The sequence below is a fragment of the Nothoprocta perdicaria genome, unplaced genomic scaffold (assembly GCF_003342845.1).
Source record: "Nothoprocta perdicaria isolate Ctin4 unplaced genomic scaffold, notPer1 scaffold_10, whole genome shotgun sequence".
Taxonomy (NCBI): domain Eukaryota; kingdom Metazoa; phylum Chordata; class Aves; order Tinamiformes; family Tinamidae; genus Nothoprocta; species Nothoprocta perdicaria.
The window spans coordinates 3,868,579-3,891,831 of record NW_020454094.1 but is presented as its reverse complement, the minus strand read 5'-3'; the positions used below and the strand labels follow the sequence as shown (position 1 = coordinate 3,891,831).

At 36.8% G+C, this 23,253-nt stretch overlaps 1 protein-coding gene across 2 annotated transcripts in view; it reads right to left on the bottom strand.

Annotated features, from left to right (window-relative positions):
- RIT2 (Ras like without CAAX 2) overlaps positions 1–23,253 on the bottom strand; it is a 153,165-nt gene that overhangs the window by 80,372 nt on the left and 49,540 nt on the right. For both annotated transcript variants that reach the window (XM_026039290.1, XM_026039297.1), the window contains exon 3: positions 8,875–8,948. In XM_026039290.1, coding sequence (XP_025895075.1) covers positions 8,875–8,948 — 74 coding nt within the window. The remainder of the gene's footprint in view (positions 1–8,874; positions 8,949–23,253) is intronic.

Sequence of the window (23,253 nt, the reverse complement as noted above, 5' to 3'; positions counted from 1 at the left end):
AAAAAAAAAAAAAAAAAAAAAAAAAAATCAAGGCAACACTCTAGACTGAACAAACAATGCAAATATCATTTTACTTTCCTAATTATGGCTGAAAATTTAAACATTCCTCTCTCCTCTTCTTCTCCCACACCTACCTTCTCCAGCATTGATCTGCTCCCTCTAATAAAAAGCCTTCAAATCCTCACACAGGAGCTAGTGTAACACTAGCCCTCAACTCATTTTTATTTCTGAAGAAGACTAATGAATTGGCCTGGAAAGGGATTAATTCTTTAATCTCTAAGTGCTGAAGACATTTTAGAAACTTTTGAAGTAATGAATATAAGGAATAATTTTTTTAAGAAAAAGGTCTTTATTACTTAATCTAAATTATTATATTAACCTACCTTCATTCCTAAAGGCTTTAGCCTCATCATTCAGATAAATCCAAGAATTTGAAGTGTAAGTTTTCACCATAACTAAAGGCCATCAGATTTGGTCATGTTAGTTCCATACTGGCTTCTTTATGCTGCTATAAGAAATTTCTTGCTATCACCTATGAATTCATGCCCTTTTCTAAATAAGAGCTTAAGGGTTCACCTTCCTCTTTGCTTTCCAGTTATGATACATTTTTTCCAGCATATCTGGTATTGCTGTCATTCACAGACACACCAGGATTGAGCCTTATGACAGAYGGGGGAGAGGCCCCTTCGTGCCCTGGCCAGCAAGGACTGGCTATTGCCACACTAGCCAGCAGCAGAACATTTTGTATTCCCTTGCTGTTCCACACTCACACTGCTCTGCTTTTGCAAAAACTGAACATCTTAGCTAGACATAAAGTAAGCTTGAACCATATCAGCCTAATAGGAAAAAAAAAGTAAAACAAACGCATATATATAAAAGACAACTCAGARGAACTTTCCAATAAAATAACACAGAACATTAAAAAATAACATTCATACAGCAGCTCCTCTTTTCCACTAAAGATCTACTAAATTACCTGCTGTAGCATTTTGACCCTCTCTCTGGAAGCAGCTTCCCTTCACTGATGTTCCTCCTCTAATTGCCCATTAGCCCTCAGGTGATAATGTCTTTGCTAAGTTTGCTGCACCTGTGCTAGGATCAGAGCTTTTTTTTTTTTTATTATCCTGCTTTTTCTAAAGATGGCAAACAGCTTGTCATATCCAGCAACAAAAATATACAGCCCATCACTGTGAGATCATGTTAACTTTCCATTCACCCCAAAATATGGACGATATCACCATAGCAGTTCTCCACAATGCCAGGTTAAATGTCTCAGTGCTCCAACCCCTAACTCAGAGAACTGTCTTTTTCTTTCATATTAATGCTAATGGAGTCTTCTTTAGGGATAAACACCTCAGTAATTTTCTCTTAAATGCATGCACTGAAGCAATCTTCATCGCTAACTGTCTCTAAAACCCCCAACCGCATTTAGTGTATCGGGCCCTGTAAAACACTTTCCTCCCCACCACCTCCTCATTCGTATGCAAGAAAGAACGAAGCCGATTTCCACCTTTTATCACAAATGCATCATAAATGGGAAAGGGAAAGAATTAATAGCTCGGTAGTTACATTTTAGTAAACAGCAGGGAAAAAAAGAAGACAACAACGCGCTAGTGGAGTGGTAACGAGGAGCCGGCTGGGGTATTTACTCCCGTTTCGCTTCCCATGTGCTCTACTCACCACAGGAGATACAATCTGAACAAAGAATAAAAAAAAAAAAAAAAGGGGGGGGGGTGTGGAATTAAAGAAAAAAGAGGCAAGAAAGCTGTGTAGTGGCTTCTTTTAGACCTTTGTAGTATTTAATCAATTGTGGACTCATTCTCGTCATTGAAATTTAGCTTAGAGCTTATCTGAAGGATGTAATTCCTCACGAATGCATAAATCAGTACCAATACGCATGCAAAACTAGCTGTTTTGTTTTAGTTGCATTGGTTTTACATTGCTCTAAGGATTAAAATCTGGTACGAATCTGAGACAGAAAGGGGCTGGGGAGATCCTACCTTTTTCTCTTTTCCTTACAGTAGAAAAATGTTTCCAGGATTTCCAGGATAAGTGATTCAATATAGTGAAACTGCTGGTATTTTGTTTTTAATATTATTATTATGAATGGTAAGAAAATTCAGTGGGAACATTCTTCTCTAATAATGCAAACTTACACTATTTTATGGAGCTGATCATCACTCAGCATTCACTGAAGATTTCATCCATATCTGTTACTAAGATATCTAGGTTTCAGAGTAAATTAGCAGCAGTGCAACTAAAGATAATTCACTTCCAGTGTGGTTAATGGAATGACACTGTTTTTGGACCCACAGTTTGCGTGTCTGCCTGTCTAGYAGGACAGTAGTTTTCACTTCCTTGGGAAAGAGCTGCAAGGATAAAGACCAATGTATAAAACTGTAGTCACAAGGTATCTAGGATCAATACATCCTGAAAGATGCTGAGTAGCTCTTGAGAGATGCCAAAAGTCTCCTGCACAAGGACACAACCTGCCTACAATTTGGCAAGTGGAGTTTGACTTCTTCAGCTTGCTACAATGCCATATTATAACTAAGACAGAAGAACTAATTTCATAGGCACAGCCAACGTCTCATTTCTTTGTTTTTTTTTAAAGGAAAGATTGCTTCCTAGCATGGTTTGTTTCACATCATCCTGCTGTTTTGGTAATGACATGGATCTCCTGTGGCAACAATTGGTTCTCCTCAGCCATTAGGCACAAAACAAAAGCAGGCAGAAAAATCCATGTAAACTTATGAAGCAAGAAAAACCTGAAACATAAACAGTTAAAAAAAAAAAAGAAAAAGGAAATTAAGAAAAATGAAGTGCTTCAAAATTTCAYTATTTTATTATATTTCAACTTTGTTTTTCATTTCTTCTTCTATGGACTCGAGTAGCTGCAAAGTGTTCTTAAAATTATAAAGGAAGGATGACAGGCAGGGAAGTTCAGGTGGAAACATTTACTGAGGTGCTTATTTATTTATTTATTTTGTCGATGGCACTTCCCTGTTCTTGAGTAAGTGCTGGAAATTCAACTGTGAAAGATGGATTTTGTTTTTATGCTTTCCCTCAGCCTCACACTGCTAGTGTGAATTGAAAACAATATATCTAAAAAGCCTTTTCTTGACAGATCTCACATGCAATTTTGCAGTTTATAGTTGATATAGATAAAAACTGAATGTGCAACTTTTTCTTCCTTCCTTCCTTCCTTCCTTCCTTCCTTCCTTCCTTCCTTCCTTCCTTCCTTCCATCCATCCATCCATCCATCCATCCATCCATCCATCCATCCATCCATCCAGAGATATCAGCATTCAATGGACTGGCATAGAATCCAAAAGCTGCAGAATAGCTGGAAACTCAGCAAGTTTTGTTGATTTATGGTTGTTTGGGCTTACCCACTTTTCCACTTCCACCAGTCCAAAGCCTGAGCACCCTCCTCTCCTAGTTTTTCTCATTGGCAAGGCAAATGGCACCAGGTGGTGCTGTTACACGTACTTGTTTCTTTAGCCTGCAAGCCACATTTTTAGTTCTGGAAATATCTCTTTAATGTGACATTTGTGAAAATTGCTACAGGTGGAAAGCAATTTTCTGCTCACTGGAATCACTGGTCCATGCAGAGCTGCTTTGCAATAACTGCCTTTTGATGGGTAAAACTTTGTAAAATGGGATTCTCTATGGGATTATTGAGGACAGTTACAAAAGTATAAAGAATGCAGGATGCACCTAGAGCATGCCYAAGTCTCCTGGAAGCAGAATTCCAAAGGCTTCAACCTCATTTAACAGTGAGAAGAAAAGGTATAAAATATGACTGGTAACATTAAGTTACCGATCAAGGCAAGTTTAAATAATCGTAAAGTCTGGTGGAAGACCTGGATAAGTTTAATCATATGGGATTTGCTTATAAATATAGCTTATTACACTGTATACTAAAATACAATTGGATTCAGATCTGCAATTTAATCTATGATATATTGGAACACTTTTTTTTTTTTTTTTTCACTCAATATCTGTGGCAAATAAATATTTCTTCAAAGTCTACCCTTCCCCAAATCTAATGATCTGATCTTAGGAGTGATTTTAGTGGCCCTAAAAAGAACAGCTTCACTTGAGAAGCAACCAAGCAAGTTTTCAACACTATGATTTTAGTTTCAAAATACGACATCACCAGCCTGTGAAACAAAAAAGAAAAAGGCAAATAAAACTAATATTCTTCACTAATAGACTGTATTAATGTTTGCTACTGAATTCACCGCTAAAAATAAAATGGATTTCATTTACTCACYACAGTACATAGCAGAAAGTGCACTAAAATTATTTTCCTCTTAAAAGTACAAGCTGTAAAAGCCCATTAAAATATAATTACTACCAAAAAGACATTTTACATTTCCTTGAGATAAGCTGCAGTAGCTTAGTGTGAGATTCGACTTCCATTGATTCAGGATTACAGAGCAGCATGTTTAGATAATAAGCAGAAGGATCTCAGATAACAGCCTGAGTGAGTCACCGGACTATAGTGTTTAGTCTGAGCAAGTGTGTTTATCTGAAGGGCTCTTGGGACTAATATGGTTCCTCTTCAAAGCTTGAAGCGGGGGGCAAAAATCATAGTCCTGGAGGTTGGCAGGATAAACACGTYGTGTGATTTGCTGGCAATTTGAGAGATGGATTTCACTACAGAGCACACTGCTGTTGTCACGTTGAAAGCGTCTGCCTGAAAATGAATTCATGTGCACACAGTCCCAGACAAAGGAAAATCTTCCTGAAATGACATGCCATCACATTTTAAGACCAATTTTTCAAGTCTCTGACTCACACTTGGGAAAGATACTGGTGCACTAAGTTTATCATAAAAAGCTCCCATTTTAACAATCAAAAATAGGTGCGATAATCTTGAAATGCATTATCACTGACAGGTACACAAATCCATTTTTCTGCATATTTGCTTGCTTTGTGTCTGGAAAAAAAGTCTTTTCTACATTGGGGCACCTCAGATATTGTTTTGCAGTGAAGGTAATTCGGTGTGATGCTCTTTTAAAGCTTGGCATGAGGTCTAAATCGGGAGTTGGGTGGTGAGTCATAAGGAGCAAACCCGTGGCATGAATAAAAGCTCCTGTGTCAGTCAACAGTTTATAAATACAACAGAAAAGATAAACACTGTGTCTGTTCCAGGAGGAGGAATTCAAAGCAGGCCCCAGGAGCAGCAGCATCTTTTTAAGTTTAAAGAGAGAATGAGAAATGGTAAATGAGTGAACAGAAGGTTTCTCTAACCCCATGTGGAGGCTTTTGTGCCTGGTTGGAACTCTTGGGGATTGTCAGTCTCTAATGACAATTGGGAAGTGACCTGAGCAAGGAATAAAAGCTTCAAGGTCTGAATGTGCTTTTATTTRCACCCATAGGTGTTCTGGAATTCATACTAGTTTAAAGCAGTTATGCGTACAAGCAGTGAGGGTGATGACTCACCCAAGAAGGAAAACCCCCAGAATCCCCACCCTATTCCCACACGTCCTAGGGACAGAGAGAAGCCCATGGKGCAGTTTCAAGGGAGAGTAACTTAAGAAATGTCCTAAGAATAAGATCAAGAACAAGACAGTATGAGCTTTCTTTACAGTAAATAAATTGCATTTCCAGATTTCAGTGAAAGTTTTGATGCTTATTCCATGTGCCAAATTTCAGTCTACAGAATTAAAAAATAATTCTTTTCCTCCTAAAGCTCAATCTCACATTTGCTCTCTCACCTTATATTTTATTTTATTTTATTTTATTTTGTTTTGTTTTGTTTTGTTCCATTTTATTGGCGTATCTCATCTGTATTCACTCCTTCAGTTTACCCCTTCAGAAAGTCATGGCTCTCCCATTGATTTTTTGGCATATTTAAGCTAAGATTAAGCAAAGCTTCATATATTTTAACATTTCTGAAGTGGAATTGGATACCTATGTTTAGACTGTTGAATTCTACCTTTAATTACAATAAAAGACTGATAAGTTGGTGTATTACTGTTTCCATTTTCTCCCTTGATATTTTCGTTTTAATGAAAATCCCACTTAAATTTTTGCTTCTGTGTTCTAGGAAACCAGATGTAGAAATRCTTGTCTTTATTGTGCAAGGTATCAAACTTTCAAATGTTACTTAGAAGAAAATCATACATCTTGACCTTTAGAAGATAAGTCGCAAGGTACCAGAAGTGATTTTCAGAGAAGATTTACATAAAAAAGATCCAAAAGAATCAAGCCTCTTCAGGAAGCAAATATGAGGCTAAATACATGTCTTCTGACTCAGTTGTGTCACTGAATATGAAAACCAAAATTTCTGAAATTCTTTTTTTGCCTAAAGTTGATTACAGAGGGCTCAGACAGGCTGCTGCTCAGTTACCTTACTTTGTTAAAAACAAAGAAAGTTTTTAACTTTGTTTGAATGTAACTTCTGAGAGCTGAGAATCAAAAAAATGATTTCTTAAGTCCCATCTATTTTTTTGAAGCCCCAAACTACATCTATCAATTAAAATATTGAAGATTTGTATCCAGTTTCAGAAATGAAATCTGGACAGAATTAACAGAATTACATTACCACATTATCTTGTCAGTGTTCCACTTGCACAGCAAGGAAAGGAGAATAATATTTGGTGAAACATATTCCATAGAACAGTGACTAAACGTTAGTTTCTCTGACGACTTCTTGTATTTCCCAAATGCGAGAGAATTATAGTTTTAGCTCCTTGATCTCCTAAGGAGATTAAAATCACGATACAAAGTTGATGATGAAGTATTTATGACTGTGAAGGCACCAAAGAGAAACGAAATTTCCACTAGATGATTTAGAACTTGTATAACCATTTCTGACTTTACATAAAATCCACAGAGGTTATCACAGAGCACACGATCATCAGCATAACGAGATGCTTTTTGCTTTATATTTTTTTTAAATCACAAGAGAGTTTCAGTTTGAACTTAAGTGAACGTAACATTAAGCCCTCTGTGAGGAAACAGGCTATCATAGCTGTTGACTTCAATAAGATTTGCAATAAGCTTTGATTTCTTTCTGGGTTGTGTACTGAAGATAGACAGTGAACTCAAAAAGCCTAACAGCATTTACAAAGAAAAACAACTAACCCCAGGATCTAGCTGTTTTTCAGGACTTTCTGAAAAATAAGKCACTAGGAAACTGGGAAGAGCTTCTGCCCTAGAACACCTGAAAAATTTTCTTTGCTGGTAGTCCAGAAATGGAAGTAAAGGGAAACTTAAAGCAGAGCTTTTCTCATATCAGTTAACTTGGAGCTTTAAACTGTATAGCCTTACCCAAATCTCCTGAGGACGTGCTACTGACAGGCCTCTGCTTGCGCCAAAATCTCTGCCTCACATTTCATTACACTTTGGGCTTCTAATATAGAATTTCTTGAAATAAAACTTGAAATAAAACTCTCCGTTCTTTCTCAATTGTTCTTATCCTGAGTTTTCTGTGCACATGCTTCTGATTTACTCTACTTGCTTTACAGCTGGCAGTTCTGATAGTATCCACAATATTGGCAACACCTTCTCACCACAGAACCTTGTCATGTTTAATACAAACAAAATTCAAAAAATTTTTAACAGTGCACATCTCTTTCTCCATCAAATATATACCTACGTTCAACCATGAACAACTGATGTCCCTTATTCCCCTCCCTGTTGAATCATGGCTGAAACAAACTTAAGACAATTACATACAAGAAACTTCTAGGCCTGTTTTAATTAAATTCCAGGCCAAWTAGATTCTTAGTTTTGGAGTGCTGCCTTAAAAATTTAGCTTAGATTTTCTGGAGAATCAAACACACACTTTCAGAGGATACTCAGCAGCAAGTCCCCAGTTAACTGCTGGAACTATTTTAGGCCAAGGAAGAATAATTCAGGGCATCTTTTGAYTCTTGAAGCTGTGTTGAATTCACTTTGAAATTGGCCTATATTTCATTCACAAGTAAAACTCATGCAAACAACAATCTCTCTGAACTACATATGACCTTATATAACTTGATACTGTTYCAGTTCTGACAGATGATTGAATTTTCCATCATTTGTAGTGCCCAGCTCAGATGTTTAGGAAGCTGAGATCAAGGCTTCCAGACATTTATTTCTCAAATCATTTTTTTAAGGACTCATTCTTGTACATGGTGCATATAAACTATGACAAGAGTGATCTCATGAAACTATCAAAGCCTTCAAAGAGAACATGACACACACCTCAAAAAAAAAATCAAACTACTGCAACATTTTYATTAAATGCTAAAAAAAAATTAAGAGGAAAATGAAATAAATTGAATCAGGTAGAGGAGCTCTTTGATTTAACTTCTTTCCTTGCCTTACCATAAGCAAAAAATGTATTTCCTTGACAGATGTCCATACACACGTATATTCATGTTATATATACCCTGTGTGCTCCTTTTGACAGTAAGATCTTTTCTTAGGGGTGAACATTTGATGATAAAATATAAAGCGGAGAGAATAGTGGCTACAAAACCGCCAATCTATAGCTACACCAGGATATTCCAGTAATATATAGAAAGACAGGAACAAAAAACATTTAAGAGAAATGAAAAACAGCACTCATTCATTTTATGATTGTGGAAGATGTTTCTGCATACAAGAGAAAGAAACAAATAAGCTTTTAACTACTACTTGATCAATTTTGTCTATCTCTTCTGGTCCGATTTTGATGGTATATTATACCATTGAAAACCCCTTTAATTTTCTACTTTGTTAATTCCTCGGTATTATTCTGACTCTGCTTGCTTGTATTTGAAACGAAAAGTTTGTTTCTAGCCTTGTGACCTATCTATCTGAGGTTAAGATCTTTGTTTTTCTCTGTTTAATTTTCTCTGGTAGAATAGTTTATATTGGAAAACTACTTACCTGTCCAGCAGTGTCTAGAATGTCCAAATAAGCTGGYTCATCATCAATTCGGACTTGAGTTTTATAGGCATCCTCTGAAAAACAGTGCAATATTGCTAAGCATAGTAGTGGCTCAGAGGGTTGAAAATGAAACAGCTTCACTAACAGAAYCATTTTTTCAAAATCTCTCCAGTCTGACCTAACTTGGCTTTCTTTCAGGTCAAAGAGAAGAAGAGAAACCTTTTGAAATCCTTCCAACCCTGAAAAGTATAAGCAAAAGGGACGTCATCTAGTTTTCTCTGTCAAATATTAAAGCCTCATACATTGAAGCAGTCAATTTGCCTCTGTTTAAAACGACAGCACAGATGGTAGGTGTTGGTTAACTCACAAACTCAGGGGTCTTATGCCCRTTTTAACCTACTTCAATTGCACCACCATGGAGTTTTTCAAGCAGATACTCCAGTTCTGAGCTAAACATTGTCCAAGTTACTGTGAAAATTTCCCTTTGGCTGAGTATCAGATTTTCAGAGCAATTAATTACACCTTAATATATCTCTGCAGAGTATGTAAATTGACTTTTTTCAAATAAATTCAGTAATCAGTGTCCTCACACTCATAAGGGCTGGGAGGGGGTGGGAGGAGTGGAGGGATGAGCTGTGCTTGGTAGATCATTCCCTTAACTCATGATTCTGTCAAGCTAAATTTGGAAGGAGAAAAACAAAATAGGTGAACTAATATTTGTGTAAACCTTTTTTTTTCTTACATTTCTATTTCATTCTCTTCTCATTATTCACATTTCCTGCCTAAGGTAAAATGCAGCTTAGATACAAGGCTATGTTTATACTCAAAATAGTCCTGGAAATTATCTGTGTTTAATTAAACACTAATGCAAAGCAGTTTGAATGGTCTGGGTGATGGCGATTGTGCTTTGGCTGTGCAGTGAGGCATGAAGTGGAGGCAAGTGAATTTTAATACATCTGTGAAGTGTCATTAATCAGCAGGAGCATATGGCTGGGCCTGTCCACTCGCTCAATTCTTTAAGTACCAACTACCAGAAAACCATCAGGTCTAGGCTCTTGATGATATTTTATTGCAGGTAGTAGGAATTATGAGGATATTCAAATTTGCCCGCACATATGTTGAATTACATGAAACACTATAGAAGTATGTAAAAACCTCATCTGCATCTACATAAAGAGCACAATAAAACAGTCAGTTATGAAGAATTTTGCATGGCCTTAATGCTGCCCACTTTTATGTATTCAGTGGCAGGCTATCTTTAATAACATAACWTATACAGTAAATTCCATGGGTATCATTCTTTTTTCAGACCTCAGTTCAGTAAATTGTGTTGACACATGTCATGCCTAAAACACACACCTAATCCCATTGATATTTGGATGACGAAGAGGCTTAATTAAATATGGGATACCGTGTCTTGCTGAGCAGGGCCAGAGCCTTCCAACCTGCTTACATGTCAGGCAACGGATCTCTTTCTTGGAGAGAAAAGCCAGTGCCAAAGGGGGAATGCATATAGTGAAATAAGCTATTGACAGTTCAAGCAAAATATTATAAAATAATGTGCCATGCAGTAGAACTGTTACCTTTTAACCAAAAGTGAAAATCAAAATACAAGAAAACATGCAAATGTAATACTGCTATTTCCTCCATATAAACAGTATTAACACTTTAAAGCATTAAAAAGTGTCTTGACATGAAGACGGGTCCCATTTGCATTATATTCACATCTATATAATCAACAAAAAAATCACATAAATGAAGCTTGCACTCTTGGCTCTGCAGCTAGGCATCCTAAAGCCAACATGCTCTGGTCCTGTTTCTCTCTTCACTTAGACCAATGTAAGTTTTAAYAGAGTAACTTCAAAGAAGTCACTGCAGAGAGACATTTGCAAAACTAAATACAGAATTTAGACAAAAACAAAGCTGGAATCTGAAGAATCTTTGTCTTACTTGCTAAGAAAACGAACGAGGAGTCCAGGGTTAGTTATAACTAAAAGATTCACTGGCCTCTGTGAAAATAARTTGTAACTTTCAGTGTCTGATTCCCTGCTGAGCTACTCCAGTTGTACCCTGATATCATGCCCTGGAATCTGTAGTTTTAACTATGAAAAGGTGGAACAGGGCAATAAGACTGTGTTTAAAGTGCTTTTCGTTAGCAAACATGCAAAAATGTTTCATTTTTATTTATCTTGTTTTGTCAATATTGTCGTCCCAAAACACTTTATGAAGATGTGCCAGAACTATTTTATATGACCCTATTTTTATTCTTAAAGTATGCTAGAATAAATAAATAYGCTTTTATTCTCAAAATACGCTGTTTTTGTTTTTGGTGAAACATATCCTATTGAACATTGACCAAACACATTAACATAAATGATTTTCTGGATAGTTGCATAYGAAAATTTTTTGTTTGTTTGTGAAACTTTGCTTTGCTACAAGAAACGCAGAGACGAAGCAGGAAGAGGATATGACTTCCACTTGTAAAAATCTTTGTGTATATGTGCGAAATGCAGGATATGACAGAGAATTTAGAAAAGCTAAAAAGTTTCCTCATCTGAGATGTGCTTAGTAGGTGTATCCTTGGCCTGTATATGCATGGGGAAAAAAAAGGGGGACTGAACGTTCTTTGTGGAAGTCACTGCTCAGACTTATCAGGAGAAGTACTGTACATAGCCCACCCCTCAAACACTTTTGATCCAAGTACTTTAGAGCTCTAGGACCCAGGCAATTTATTTCTGTTTCAGCAGTAATTGCAATACTGCTAATCAGAAACCACAGAGCCTTTGCATCTGGCCTAAAGGGCTTCAAAAGGCAGTACAATATGGCCAGTCTTCCAGGCAACATAGAGCACATTATGGTCACACTAAAGGATTTGAGAAACTCTGAATTAAAATCAGTGATGGACATGTCATTTGGACGGACAAGAACAGATGAGAAGATATCTCACTGAAACACCATGTGAATCTATTTGATAGGAAACAGGGAAGTCCTCATCAGGAGCGCCAGCAAGTCTGCTGTCTAAGGAGCTCCCTTTAAAAGCTATTCATATTATTACAAATGCTCTCTGGTATATTTATACTATTTGTAATGTATGAATTAACTGCATTTTCTTTCACCTAATTAATAAATGAAAATCACTATTAGTCTTCTGTGAATCTATTTGTAAGGTCCCCAACTTCTCTTTCTCTTACTGTAGCACATATTATATTGAGCATGCAGCTTATTGATGTTTCCATATACATATAATTATAAATCAGTGCTTCCTTAAGAATTTAATTTGCTACAATAAGTTAAAATTTGAAATGAAAATAGGCAAAATATCAGCTAAAAAACTATACTAATCGTCTTGATTTATTACTGAACTTGTCCTAATTTCAAAAGAGGAAAAAAAATAAAACCCAACAAATAGAACCTCAATTGTTTTCTGATTGGCTCACATTCTTTTTTATTATAAATTCTTCCCCGTTTTAATGAATATCTCCTTTAAACCAAGAAGAAATGTATTTTTCAAACATGTTTTCTTAATTGTATTACTGTCCTTTGCTGTATAATATTTCAAAATGAATCACTGAAAAGAAATTTTTATTTGCCTTTTCTGCAAAATGAATACATTTTCTCTTTTTTTTTCTGCTTTCCTTTTTAAGGAACATCATTCTGAAGACAGAAGAACAATAATTAATGCAAGCTGGTGCTGCTATCAATTATCCTAGCACCGGAGAAACTGGATTCATAAAAAATATATCAAACAGCTTTTTCAGCTATGAGCAGGTAACTGCTTCCAGACAAATAGACTTGGATGGCATACAACTTAAAGGGGAGCTGCAATGGACTTTTCATCTGCATGAGAGACATGTTCCAGTCCCTGAAATCTAGGTCAGTCGCCTCATTCTTCCATTAGTTAAGTTTGCTTATATTCCTTCCAAAAAAATATTCTCTCTTCTTCTCTCTCTTGCACACTATTAACTGCACTTAAAAATAAGCAGATTCTTGCACATATAGATGAGCCAAAAAATGTTTTATTTGTCTCAGGAGGTGCCAATCCAGCAGAAGGAAGCCCAGGCTCAGTCAGTCACACCTGGAGTTCTGCCTCTTGCTGTTCTTCTTGTGTGCCAAAGGCACAGCAGGAGCTGCAGCTCTTGGTGTGCTTGGATTATCTGCTACATACGCATTTTAATTTAGAAATGCTTTTGAACATAGGACTGATCTTGAATCTGAGTGGGTGAGGGTTGTTTCTAGTTAAAACAAGGATTTTTTTTTTTAGGAAGAAAGGAATAGATGGACAAAGACTTAACTGCCCGAGATAAAAATTTGCATGTCACAGGAATTGCCCATCAAAATATATTGGCCTTATGATTTCCCTTTGCATCTAATCATTTTCCTGGAGTATGGCTGTTTGGGTAAGCATCGCTATCAGCACTCTGCAGCCAAGGACAAGCCACAGAGGTTGCCTTCCTATGAGCCATGCACATATGATAAGCTATGAATGGCCACAGTAAAACTTACAATTTTGATTACTTTGTATCCTGAAAATACCCATATAGATTGGACTCTCCTTAAAAATAAGGCAAACAGCAATTGTTTAGGAATGTGCCTATCTCATCAGACTAGTTGTCACACTCCTTCAGTATTCTGTTTACAATTCTGCATTTTGTTTCATTGTTCTCTATTATACTGGTAATTATGAATATTTCACGGTGTTCTTCCCAGTACTGGCTGCTTTTTATTTCTCACCACTGAGCTGCTTTTGCCTCTATGCTGCTATTTTTATAGCATTATCAGGTCTTTGAGATTTCGCTCAGTTCTGTGTTATCAGAAAAAGTTGCCAGCTCTTGTTTATAACAGACAACATCATTCCAGGCAGGAGAATCTTGTTGATGGTTTACAGTATTCTGCAAAGATGATCACTGCCTTCCAAGACCTACAGATGGAAGCTGTTTCTTCAGTAAACACACAATTTTGGGCATCTCTAATGTGGTCTACGTTTAAATGAATGAGATGCAGAAAATTGATGGAGTATTCAATGTAGTTAGTGTCTTTCTCTAAGGCTTATTCTTACAAAACAATATAGTGTAGACCTTGAGAAAATTAAAGTAATATAAGAGAAAACAAAGCATTACTCAAGTTAAGTGCTTTTTATAAAAGGAATTCATGCATTTATTCATTATACATGGAGTTACATGATGAGAAACACAGCACTTTATTTCAGTTTTCATTTTAGCATTCAGATTAGCATAAACATATTTTCGGATAGGATATTAAACCAAGGTCTTGGCCACGTATGTCTTCAGAAAAGATTTTATAATGTTGTTTTCAAATGACCTTGCCAAATTCAAATGCATATTACTGCTCTCCAGCTCTCCTTAYTAATCTCAACTGAAGATGCAGTTCTCCATTTCCTTTATTTAGCCCTTGTTCAGCACTATGGCATGTTCTTAAATGGCCACCACATCCCATTTTTGATTTTCCTGCATTTCCAGTGATACTTAAAAGCTAATCCTAGAGTGTTCATAAAATACTTCCTGATTTTAGGGAGTAAAGATGCAAATAGAAATATTTTAATATATTTCTATTCTACAAATCTGGAAAAAAAGGTAGAACATCTCACAATTTTTAGTCAATTTTGACCTCCTAAAATAAGCAGTGCTAATACTGTCAGTGGAGAGCAGAAGCATAGCCAGACTATGTCCAGGTTCMCAATGATTTTATGCCTTTAATCCTGCTACTGAAAATGAGTAGYAGTGCCTAAATACCTTGAGCAACAGGACCTAGGTCACTTGTAAAGCATCTAGAATTACTGCAGCATAGTAAAGGTTTTTTGTCCCAGTGACTGATAACTCTGATTATTTGTTATTACTTTTTAACAGAGCCACCTTCAATTTCATACTGTGGTCCCACTCCTTTCCTAACTCGAAAAGAGCGCAGTCAWTGACTGCGCTCTTTCTGTGCCTGGTTTCAATAACAAAACTATAAAACTAAAAGCTCCTTCAGCCTAAAGGGCATGTTGTTTGGTTCTCACCTCACCGCAGTGCTTCCCTTTTAACGTATCTGCCTTAAAACAGCTGCTCTCAAATTAAATTTCTCCCTCTTATTGGACTGCTTAATGTTTCAGATCTGTGTATTCTAGGGCAAGGCTGAAAACACACAGCTGCTCAAGGGGCCCGATTGATTTTCCGCACTGGGTACTAATGCCACTGCTTTTTCCATGACCTGAAATGCACCCCATGCCTTCCAATTGGGAAGCACATTACCCATTGCACTTTCTGTCTTCCTTTTTTTTTTTTGCTGTCATGTCTGTGTGTACTTGCAAGAATCTCTTCTTCAGCATCAGCTTGTAGTTTCATTACTGGGACACCCTTTCATTCTCTGCTCAAAAGCAGCGGGAGCACAAGCCACTTAATCTCACTTAGTCTGCAGTAAGCACGAAAAAACAGCGTTATTTGTCCTCTAAAAGGGTTATGTGAACAAAAACCTGCAGGAATTGGAACCAAAGTCAGAACTGGGTTCGTATTCTCCCATTGGCTCAAACTGTAGGAAAACCTGTAGGAAAAGGAGCTTTTTCAGCCAACAGGGGTCATTTTCAAGAAGCACCAAAATTAAGAGTTAATTTATGGCACAAAATGTTGCATGTAATACGATAAATTAATACATGTGGAGTACCAAAAATGTTTATCTATTTATTTATTTATCAGGACTATTATCAGGACTATATTTCTATACTAGTAGACTGTCAAAGGGTATCCGAAAAAATGGACCCAGTGTTGTCACCACCAGTATTGATGCAAAAATGATTTACAATAAAGCCTCTGCTCATGATTTTAATTTGCAAACATTCACAAARTGAATATATTTATGTAAGGCTATAAAGCCTATGATTTGCTGCCCAGAACACTCACTCCACACTTCATCAAATCATGGATTACAACCTTTTAAGCAGGCTAAGTTTTGCTTATAAGTTGTGGATAGAACTACGCATATGAGTTATGAGTATTTTTTTCTAGAACCAATTCTATAAAAGAAAATGTGATTCTTTGCAAATGTTAGTATTTTTGCAAGTCGKGTGTAAAGGTAACTTGGAGAAACCATTGCTGTAGCTCTTTTCTATCAGAAACCACTTACAATATAGATAGTACTACTAAYATTTTATAAAGGCATATCATTACTTTTTCTGCTTCCAGGAAAATGTCATTTACTTCAAAGACATACATGAACAAAGTGAACAAAGTACTCCTGTTTAATCAAAACATGATAATTAACAGGAGTCCGAATATCCTTATCTTGGGGAAGAATAGCAGGTAGCAATTTCACTYCTCTTTCAAGTCTGTGAATGTGCTGCCAAGTGGGAGGATCTTAGAGCTATGAATTCACTTCTCGTCATGTCGGGGGAGTAATTAACAGGTTGACTACGTCTGCGTGGCTATTAGCTTGGAYGGTGTCTTGGATTTAGTAACATGTAGAAGGCTGCCGGCCTCCAGGAAAGAAAGGTTAATGGAGACATTTGTCCCGTGAGGCAGAACTTTGAACAGAGCTAGATAAATCAATCACCTCTAGGATATCAAACCATGAACGTCTCCTCCAAATCCGTAACTCATTTTGGGAGGTATTTTTACATATCATAATATACAGAGAATAAAAAATCAAATCTTTCACTGGCAATCTCGGTTGAGGCAATACAAGTTTCATTTCAGTTCAGCTTCTTTTATCATCCCAGTCACATTTCTCATGACTGTCCTAGTAGAAGTAGTAGTAGTASTAGTAGTAGTAGTAGTAGTACTAGTAGTGAATATTTCTCAGAATTGCATTGACTTTGTCACAGTTAAGGGCGTTGGTGCTTAAGAATAGCAAAAAGCACAAAACACTGTTATAAACAGGTTTTGATTAGCAAAAATTGTGTTTAGCAGATACACCATTAAACTCTAAGGTATCTGAGCAACACAGTGGGTACATATCATGCTTTGATCCTCCATGGATGCTTTTCTCATTGGAGAGGAGAAGATAGCCAAGGMAGGAATGTATCCTAGTGCTGACAGAAAGAGAGTTAAGGGAGCTTTGGATGAAAATAAGTAAGAATCACTAATAGCTAAGACTTAGGGGTGCTTTCTTTCATGTGACCATGCAGCATGTCTCTCATGGCATCACACAGCAGGAGTTTTCTGGCCTGCTCCAGCCATGGCAGGCAGATGCTGAAGAGAGACATGTGGGAAGTATAGGGGTCATTCATCCTCTTGATTGCTTTCTGAAACAGGGGAGAAAGGAACATCAGGTGACTGGCTAGAGTATCAATTAATGTCATTTACAGCAGGTAAAGGCTCTAAATGAGAATATAGAAGTAAAGCCATAGCAGACCAAGAGTCCATCTAATCCATTTTCCTCTTTTGGAAAGTGATCAATAGTCCAAAGAAGCCCATTCAGAGGCTCCTTCCTGGTATAATCCCTCAGCTTCCAGTTATTTGCACCTCGAGGGCCCTTCTGAGGCAGAAGCAGAATCTTTGTTTTAAACTGCCCTTAATGGGTTTTTCTTCCTCCAATAGTTTCCTAAATGGTTTTTTGAAACCATCTATATTTTTGGCACAGATAATTATCCCTATTCTCTTTGAGAACAGAAATCAGCTTGGGAAGGCATKTGGACTCAGAGATTAGTGTTTGAGTGACAAGTGGGGTGAGATTGAGTTTTCACAGCCTGCCTCTCCCRAAAGGAAAAAGTTCCTTCTCTTTCATTGTCACTTCTGTTCCCCAAATCTGTGGTTCTGCTCTGCTTCTTCTGGAGCTTGATGAACTATTTGCTAAACTGATTCAATGCATTAACTTGATAGACAAATATGTTGTTTGGGGGTGGTCTCATTTTCTAGTCTTCTTCTGGACTAGTTTTGAATCAGCTTGGAAAGAAGTCCAATGTGGCCATAAGGCAGGGAAAGGAGTGTGGAACTTTCTCCTTTTCTGCAGGAATGATTTGGTTCACTTCAACTTGTATTATCAAAATCAGTTGCGAGGCTCCAAAGTCTGCTCCCAAGATGCGATAGCTCATGCATCCTTCCTTGTTCATGGCTCAGGATAAAGAAATAAGTTATCTCTACACTGTTTCTCCTCTAATTTTTCCCCACTTGAGAAGTCCTAGCATAGTGCAGATATTTACTGGTGAAGCTACTGGGGATGAGGTGCATCTGGCAGCCCAGCTGCTGCTTCCAGCTTTCAAGGGCCTGAGTGATGGACACAGACAGGCAACTGCATTCCCAAGATGAGACACAGACCCAAACGTTAATGAAGAGTTTCTGATTAACCTCCCACCTCTGAGCATCTGTATTGGTGAAAGGACAGGGAAAAATGACAGGTGGAGGAACAGCTCTCTGGGCCATCTACTCCAGCCTTCACTAGAAAGACACATCCTGTGTTTGCCTGTCTGCTGTAGTTTACATCTGAGATACTAGTAAAGGAAAATTACTTCATTAAAAATTGTTTCTTGAGCCTCTGGAAATGCTAAGGTACAAGTAACTGTCAGCTGCAGTAAACAGCTCTCAAATAATTTCAATGCAATTGAAAACTGCAAACTGTTTATGTCTGGATAATTGGTGTATCAATAAAAAGTCCAGAAAAGGGAAGTTTAATAGCACAGCTATAGAAGATGTAYCTAAGGAGCACAGAATATTTAGAATGGGTCTGGACTGTTTCAGCACTGGGGAGAACAGTGAGGTTTTTAGGGGAGAAAGGAACAAAGAATCGAAGATTACCTGGAACTAAGAATACCTGGAGCTGAAACTGTTCTGTTGAGACACGATGCAGCTATCGTTAATCTATTCCTTAAAGTAAAACTGCTATTTTTCAAATATTTATTTTGAGAGAGAAATGGGAGTTTTTGTGTTTTTTTTTTTTTTTGAATGGATTTTTTTTCAAACTGTTTCCACCACAGATCTGATAAGATTTTCTGGTCTCCATCCTCAATGGCCTCAAATACTTTGCTTCCCCTCATGGAAGGATGTTATAATAATATTAAGCAGAGAGCTGACAATTCCACTGCTTTGTTGTAGTCTAAACCRACGGAACAGCTTGCAAACCTCTTTCATTCCTACCTTCTCTGATGCTACTCCTTTCTTTTCTATTTATGCTTTTCTTCAGCCTTCCAATGGGAGCATCCATGGTGCCAGAGACATGATCCTTTCTCTGTTCACTACAAAGATCCCGCATCACCCTCCTAACCTGTTTCCTCCTTTGCTGAGGGACATCTATCTGGCATTGATAGAGATACCATCAAGATCTGCAAAGGCTCTTGTTATGACTATCTACCATGGCAGATCTGTGCTTCGGATTTACGTACCAAACTCTAGACAGCCACAAAATGGATGTCTACATGGAAGATAGCTAAGATGTCCTTATAATTAATGGAATTACAGATTGTATTCAGTGGCCCACATGCAGATGATAGTTGCTATTTGATATAGTCTAAAGGTGTCTAGTCTCATTTTCTGTACCTAGATTAGAATGGCATGAATTCTCCATATGTCCTGTGACATATCATATCCACAGAGAATCAGATGATATGACAGAAGACTTACAGAAGACCTAGAGATTTGTATTAATTCCTTGATGTGACATATAATGCAGATGATAGCAACAGATACAAAAAAAAAACCTTAGTAATACAACATGAGCTTAAGAATATGGTTCAAATGTATTTCTTAAATTTCCCTTTTATATGATGATAAATATGAAATATAAATGTGAGCAATTTAAGTCTACAAAAGAGACAGTCTCTGGAGATCATTTTTAGGAGTTGTTTATCCACTTTCAGACTAATAAATATGTGGAAAATGATAAATGAAAACTGGTCACCATTGGTTAGCTCTAGAATACCCGAAATGTGTACAACAAAAAATAACTTTGGTCTTCAAAACCAACTTTAATATGTGAAATCTTGTTCAGTCCAGTCAGCATAAATACATTACCTTTTAATTTCCCATTATCTGGGAAAATGGATGGGAGATTTTACATAAGAATGAAATAAGGATGGAATACAAGCATATACATGTTTTACACAATTGTAGAAATAAAAAACTTTCTATGTACCCTGAAAAGGAATCTGAACAGTACGATTTGGTAAGCGGCTTCTCTGCTGATGTAGAGGATGCTTCCCATCTTGGTCTTTTTTTCATTCTATCATTATTAGTGGCATCTAAATTCCCTTGTTTTGTCCTCTTTATTATAGTACCCTTACAAAAAGTAAAAGATTCCTTGTTGTACAGACGTTTTAGGAATGTATTATATAAGCTTAGAATATTTTCAGGCACATTTTATCTTTTCTCTCAAATTCACCCATACATTTCCATCATCTTATTAAAGATGAGTTCAAATGTGTTTTATTTAATGCACTAGTGAATGCATTACTACGTTAGGAAATCTCATGGAAATTCATGTGCTTAATGCTAAAGTGCCTCCCATCCAACACCCATTTCAATTAAAGTGTGACATTGACAGAGCCTTAATGCCCTCAACTGCTCATTTGACACAATCTCATGCAGTGATATCTCCCCAAAACAGGAAGCTGCCTTCGCATCTCGTTTGCATTAGGCATTCATTTTAAGATTAGTCACATGGCTAATGAGCAGCTTGGAGGCTGTCCAGTTTGCCACACTATGTCATGCTTCCTTTCCTGCCACTCTGCTTGCATTAACTCCCTGTGATATTGCCAGAGAATGTATGGAGTGAAAATTGCTCTTATCCATTTGTTCCAGAAAATGATCACATTCGCTACCATTTGGAAATGGTGCCTGTTGTTGATTGCAATTAAATATTAAATGCGTGCTGAAATCATTTCATTTTCTTGAAGGGCTAACCTAGGAAATTGTGCTCACATATGCTCTATCCGATACTAAAGGAATTTTTCACCTTCCCCTCCTCATTTCCATACAAAAATAATATGTTCCTGTCTCAAAAGGAATGGCTACAAGCCTAAAATACAGAAATTATTACTGTTTTATCTGGAAGTGCAATTATATGCAAAGTGACTTCATCAAAATTAACATTTCAGGTATCCTTTAACTACTCAATATTCTATATAAATGCACAAACACCTATTAATATATTTAAGTGTATGTATATTTATTTACATTTATACATAATATCAAATGGTCTGAGTTTATCAAGACCTTAGAGCTTCAAAACTGTGACAATCAGATAAGACAAAGAGAGGTTTTACAGCCCTTTTTTAACTATGATCACTTAATCTGACAGGGTCACTAATCAGAGCACTTCTCTGAACACACTCCCACTGCAACAAAAATGCACTGAATAACACAACAGCAGCCTATGACAAAAAAGAAAATGAGAATGTCTCTGGAATTTTAATGATACATGAACATTATTATTACCCTTTTGTATGGACTGTTTGGGCTTTACTTTTCAACTAGAATATCAACAAACTGTATCAGTTCTGTCTTCCTGTGCCCTGGGAATAGGCTTCATTGTCCCATCTTCTGTAACTAGAGGTAATAGGCACAGGTTTTATTTAACAAGAAACTAGAGATGAAGGGGAAAAAAAAAAAAAAAAAAAAAAGCTAAAATTATTATTCCACTCCCAAGACAATTTTAAGGTGGAGAGTGAAAAGTTAAACTGGGTCATGGTCTTTAATAATCCAAAACAAAACCTATTTGCATATCAAGGAATATTGTGCTAGTTTTCAAGGTACTGTAAGAGGTTCAAAGGAGGACAAAACAAGAGGAAGGAGGGCAAAACAAGCGGAAAGCTAATTGTTTAAAGCAGTTAAATGGACAGTAAAATGTTAAATATTTATAGCTAATTGGTCATGGGGGATATTCAAGTTTTTCTTCTAAGTTTTAAAGTGATTAGCCTCTTGGATTTGAAAGACAGTAATGCTATTTACAAAGGTACTTCCAATTACTTCCCTCCCCGTCTCCTCCTCCTCGTTCTATTAGTACATCTCCTAGGAAAATCCCCATCATAAGGCAGGCAGGTATAATATCCTTCCTGTCAGGACTAACCCACTTAAATCAAGGCTAAATTTGCATGGAAGAACAGTGATTACTGCTCCATCCCCGAACACAGAGAGTTGGGTAGTTAGTGGAAGAACATTAAGGAAAAGCATGCAGGCATTTATTAGATTCTTATGCCCATGTAAAGCAAAGGAAATTACAGACTGTACCCTAAAGATTAACAGGAGCAAAGTAGGCTCAGCTGGTTGGTTAATACTTCAAATCTGTGCATTATCGTTCTGTTACATAATATAATACTTTATCATTTCCACTGAATGTCACCTTTTCAGTAACATTCACAAAAACTGCTCTGGCTTAAAATGCCCCAAACCAGTAATACCACCAGTGGGCAGAAATGTTATTTTCAAAGATGCATCCCAGGGCAGTATTTCCAGAAAAGCTTAGGACAAAGCTTAGGAAAAGCTTAGGAAAAGCTCATGAGTCGCACAAGTAGGACACAAATTGCTGAGAAATTAAAATGGGGCCTAAAATGTACGACATAGAAGAAAGGCAATATATTGATTTTTAYAGAGGCCAGGGATCTAAGACACGGTTGAAAATCTAAGTACAGTTTTGTGCTCTACCACTCTGCTGGAATGTGGAGGGGTGTGTGTATCATGTAAAGGTTTATTTTGTACATAGCCTGGTTTTACTTTTTTCCCTGAACATCCTGCTGGGTTACTGTGAAAACAAAACAAACAAACAAAATCTCAACAAAATTTGAGACAGATCACTCTCCTGTCTCAAAGAGARAAGTCTTCTGGTATATAAAACAGCTTTTTGTGGCTCATTCTTTGAAAGCTTAGGGGAATAATTTCCCCTCAGGCAACTCCTGTTAGYAATACTGCCTTGGTCCTGGGTATGGTAATTCTGGGTCACCATTTATTCTGTCAATCTCRAAAATTTGCTAGAGCTGTAAAATCTTAGCAGACATCTAGAAAATACCTTACAATATGCCTGCCTGTCAATGCACAAGAAATACTAAGATAAATCCTAGGATTTGATACCCACGTCTAAAGAAACTTCCAATCATATGAACTTTTTTCAATATATTGGGATTTTAAAAAGAGGTTTACCACTATTTCATAAAACAAATGATTTCTTCTGTTTATTTCTTTATTTTATTTTATTTTATTTTATTTTATTTTATTTTATTTTATTTTATTTTATTTTATTTTATTTTATTTTATTTTATTTCATTTTGTCCAATGTTGAGTGGTCATACCAGAAATACACCTAACAGCACAGACAGGTACTTATAGCACAAGATTTTACCCTACAGTTTAGTATATATTTTAAAATACGGATAGAAAACAAGCCAGTTTCAGGATGTCCCCGGCATGCTCTGAGAGACATAAGTGCTGAGTGGATAAAACTCACATTCCTATTTCCAGCTCTGCC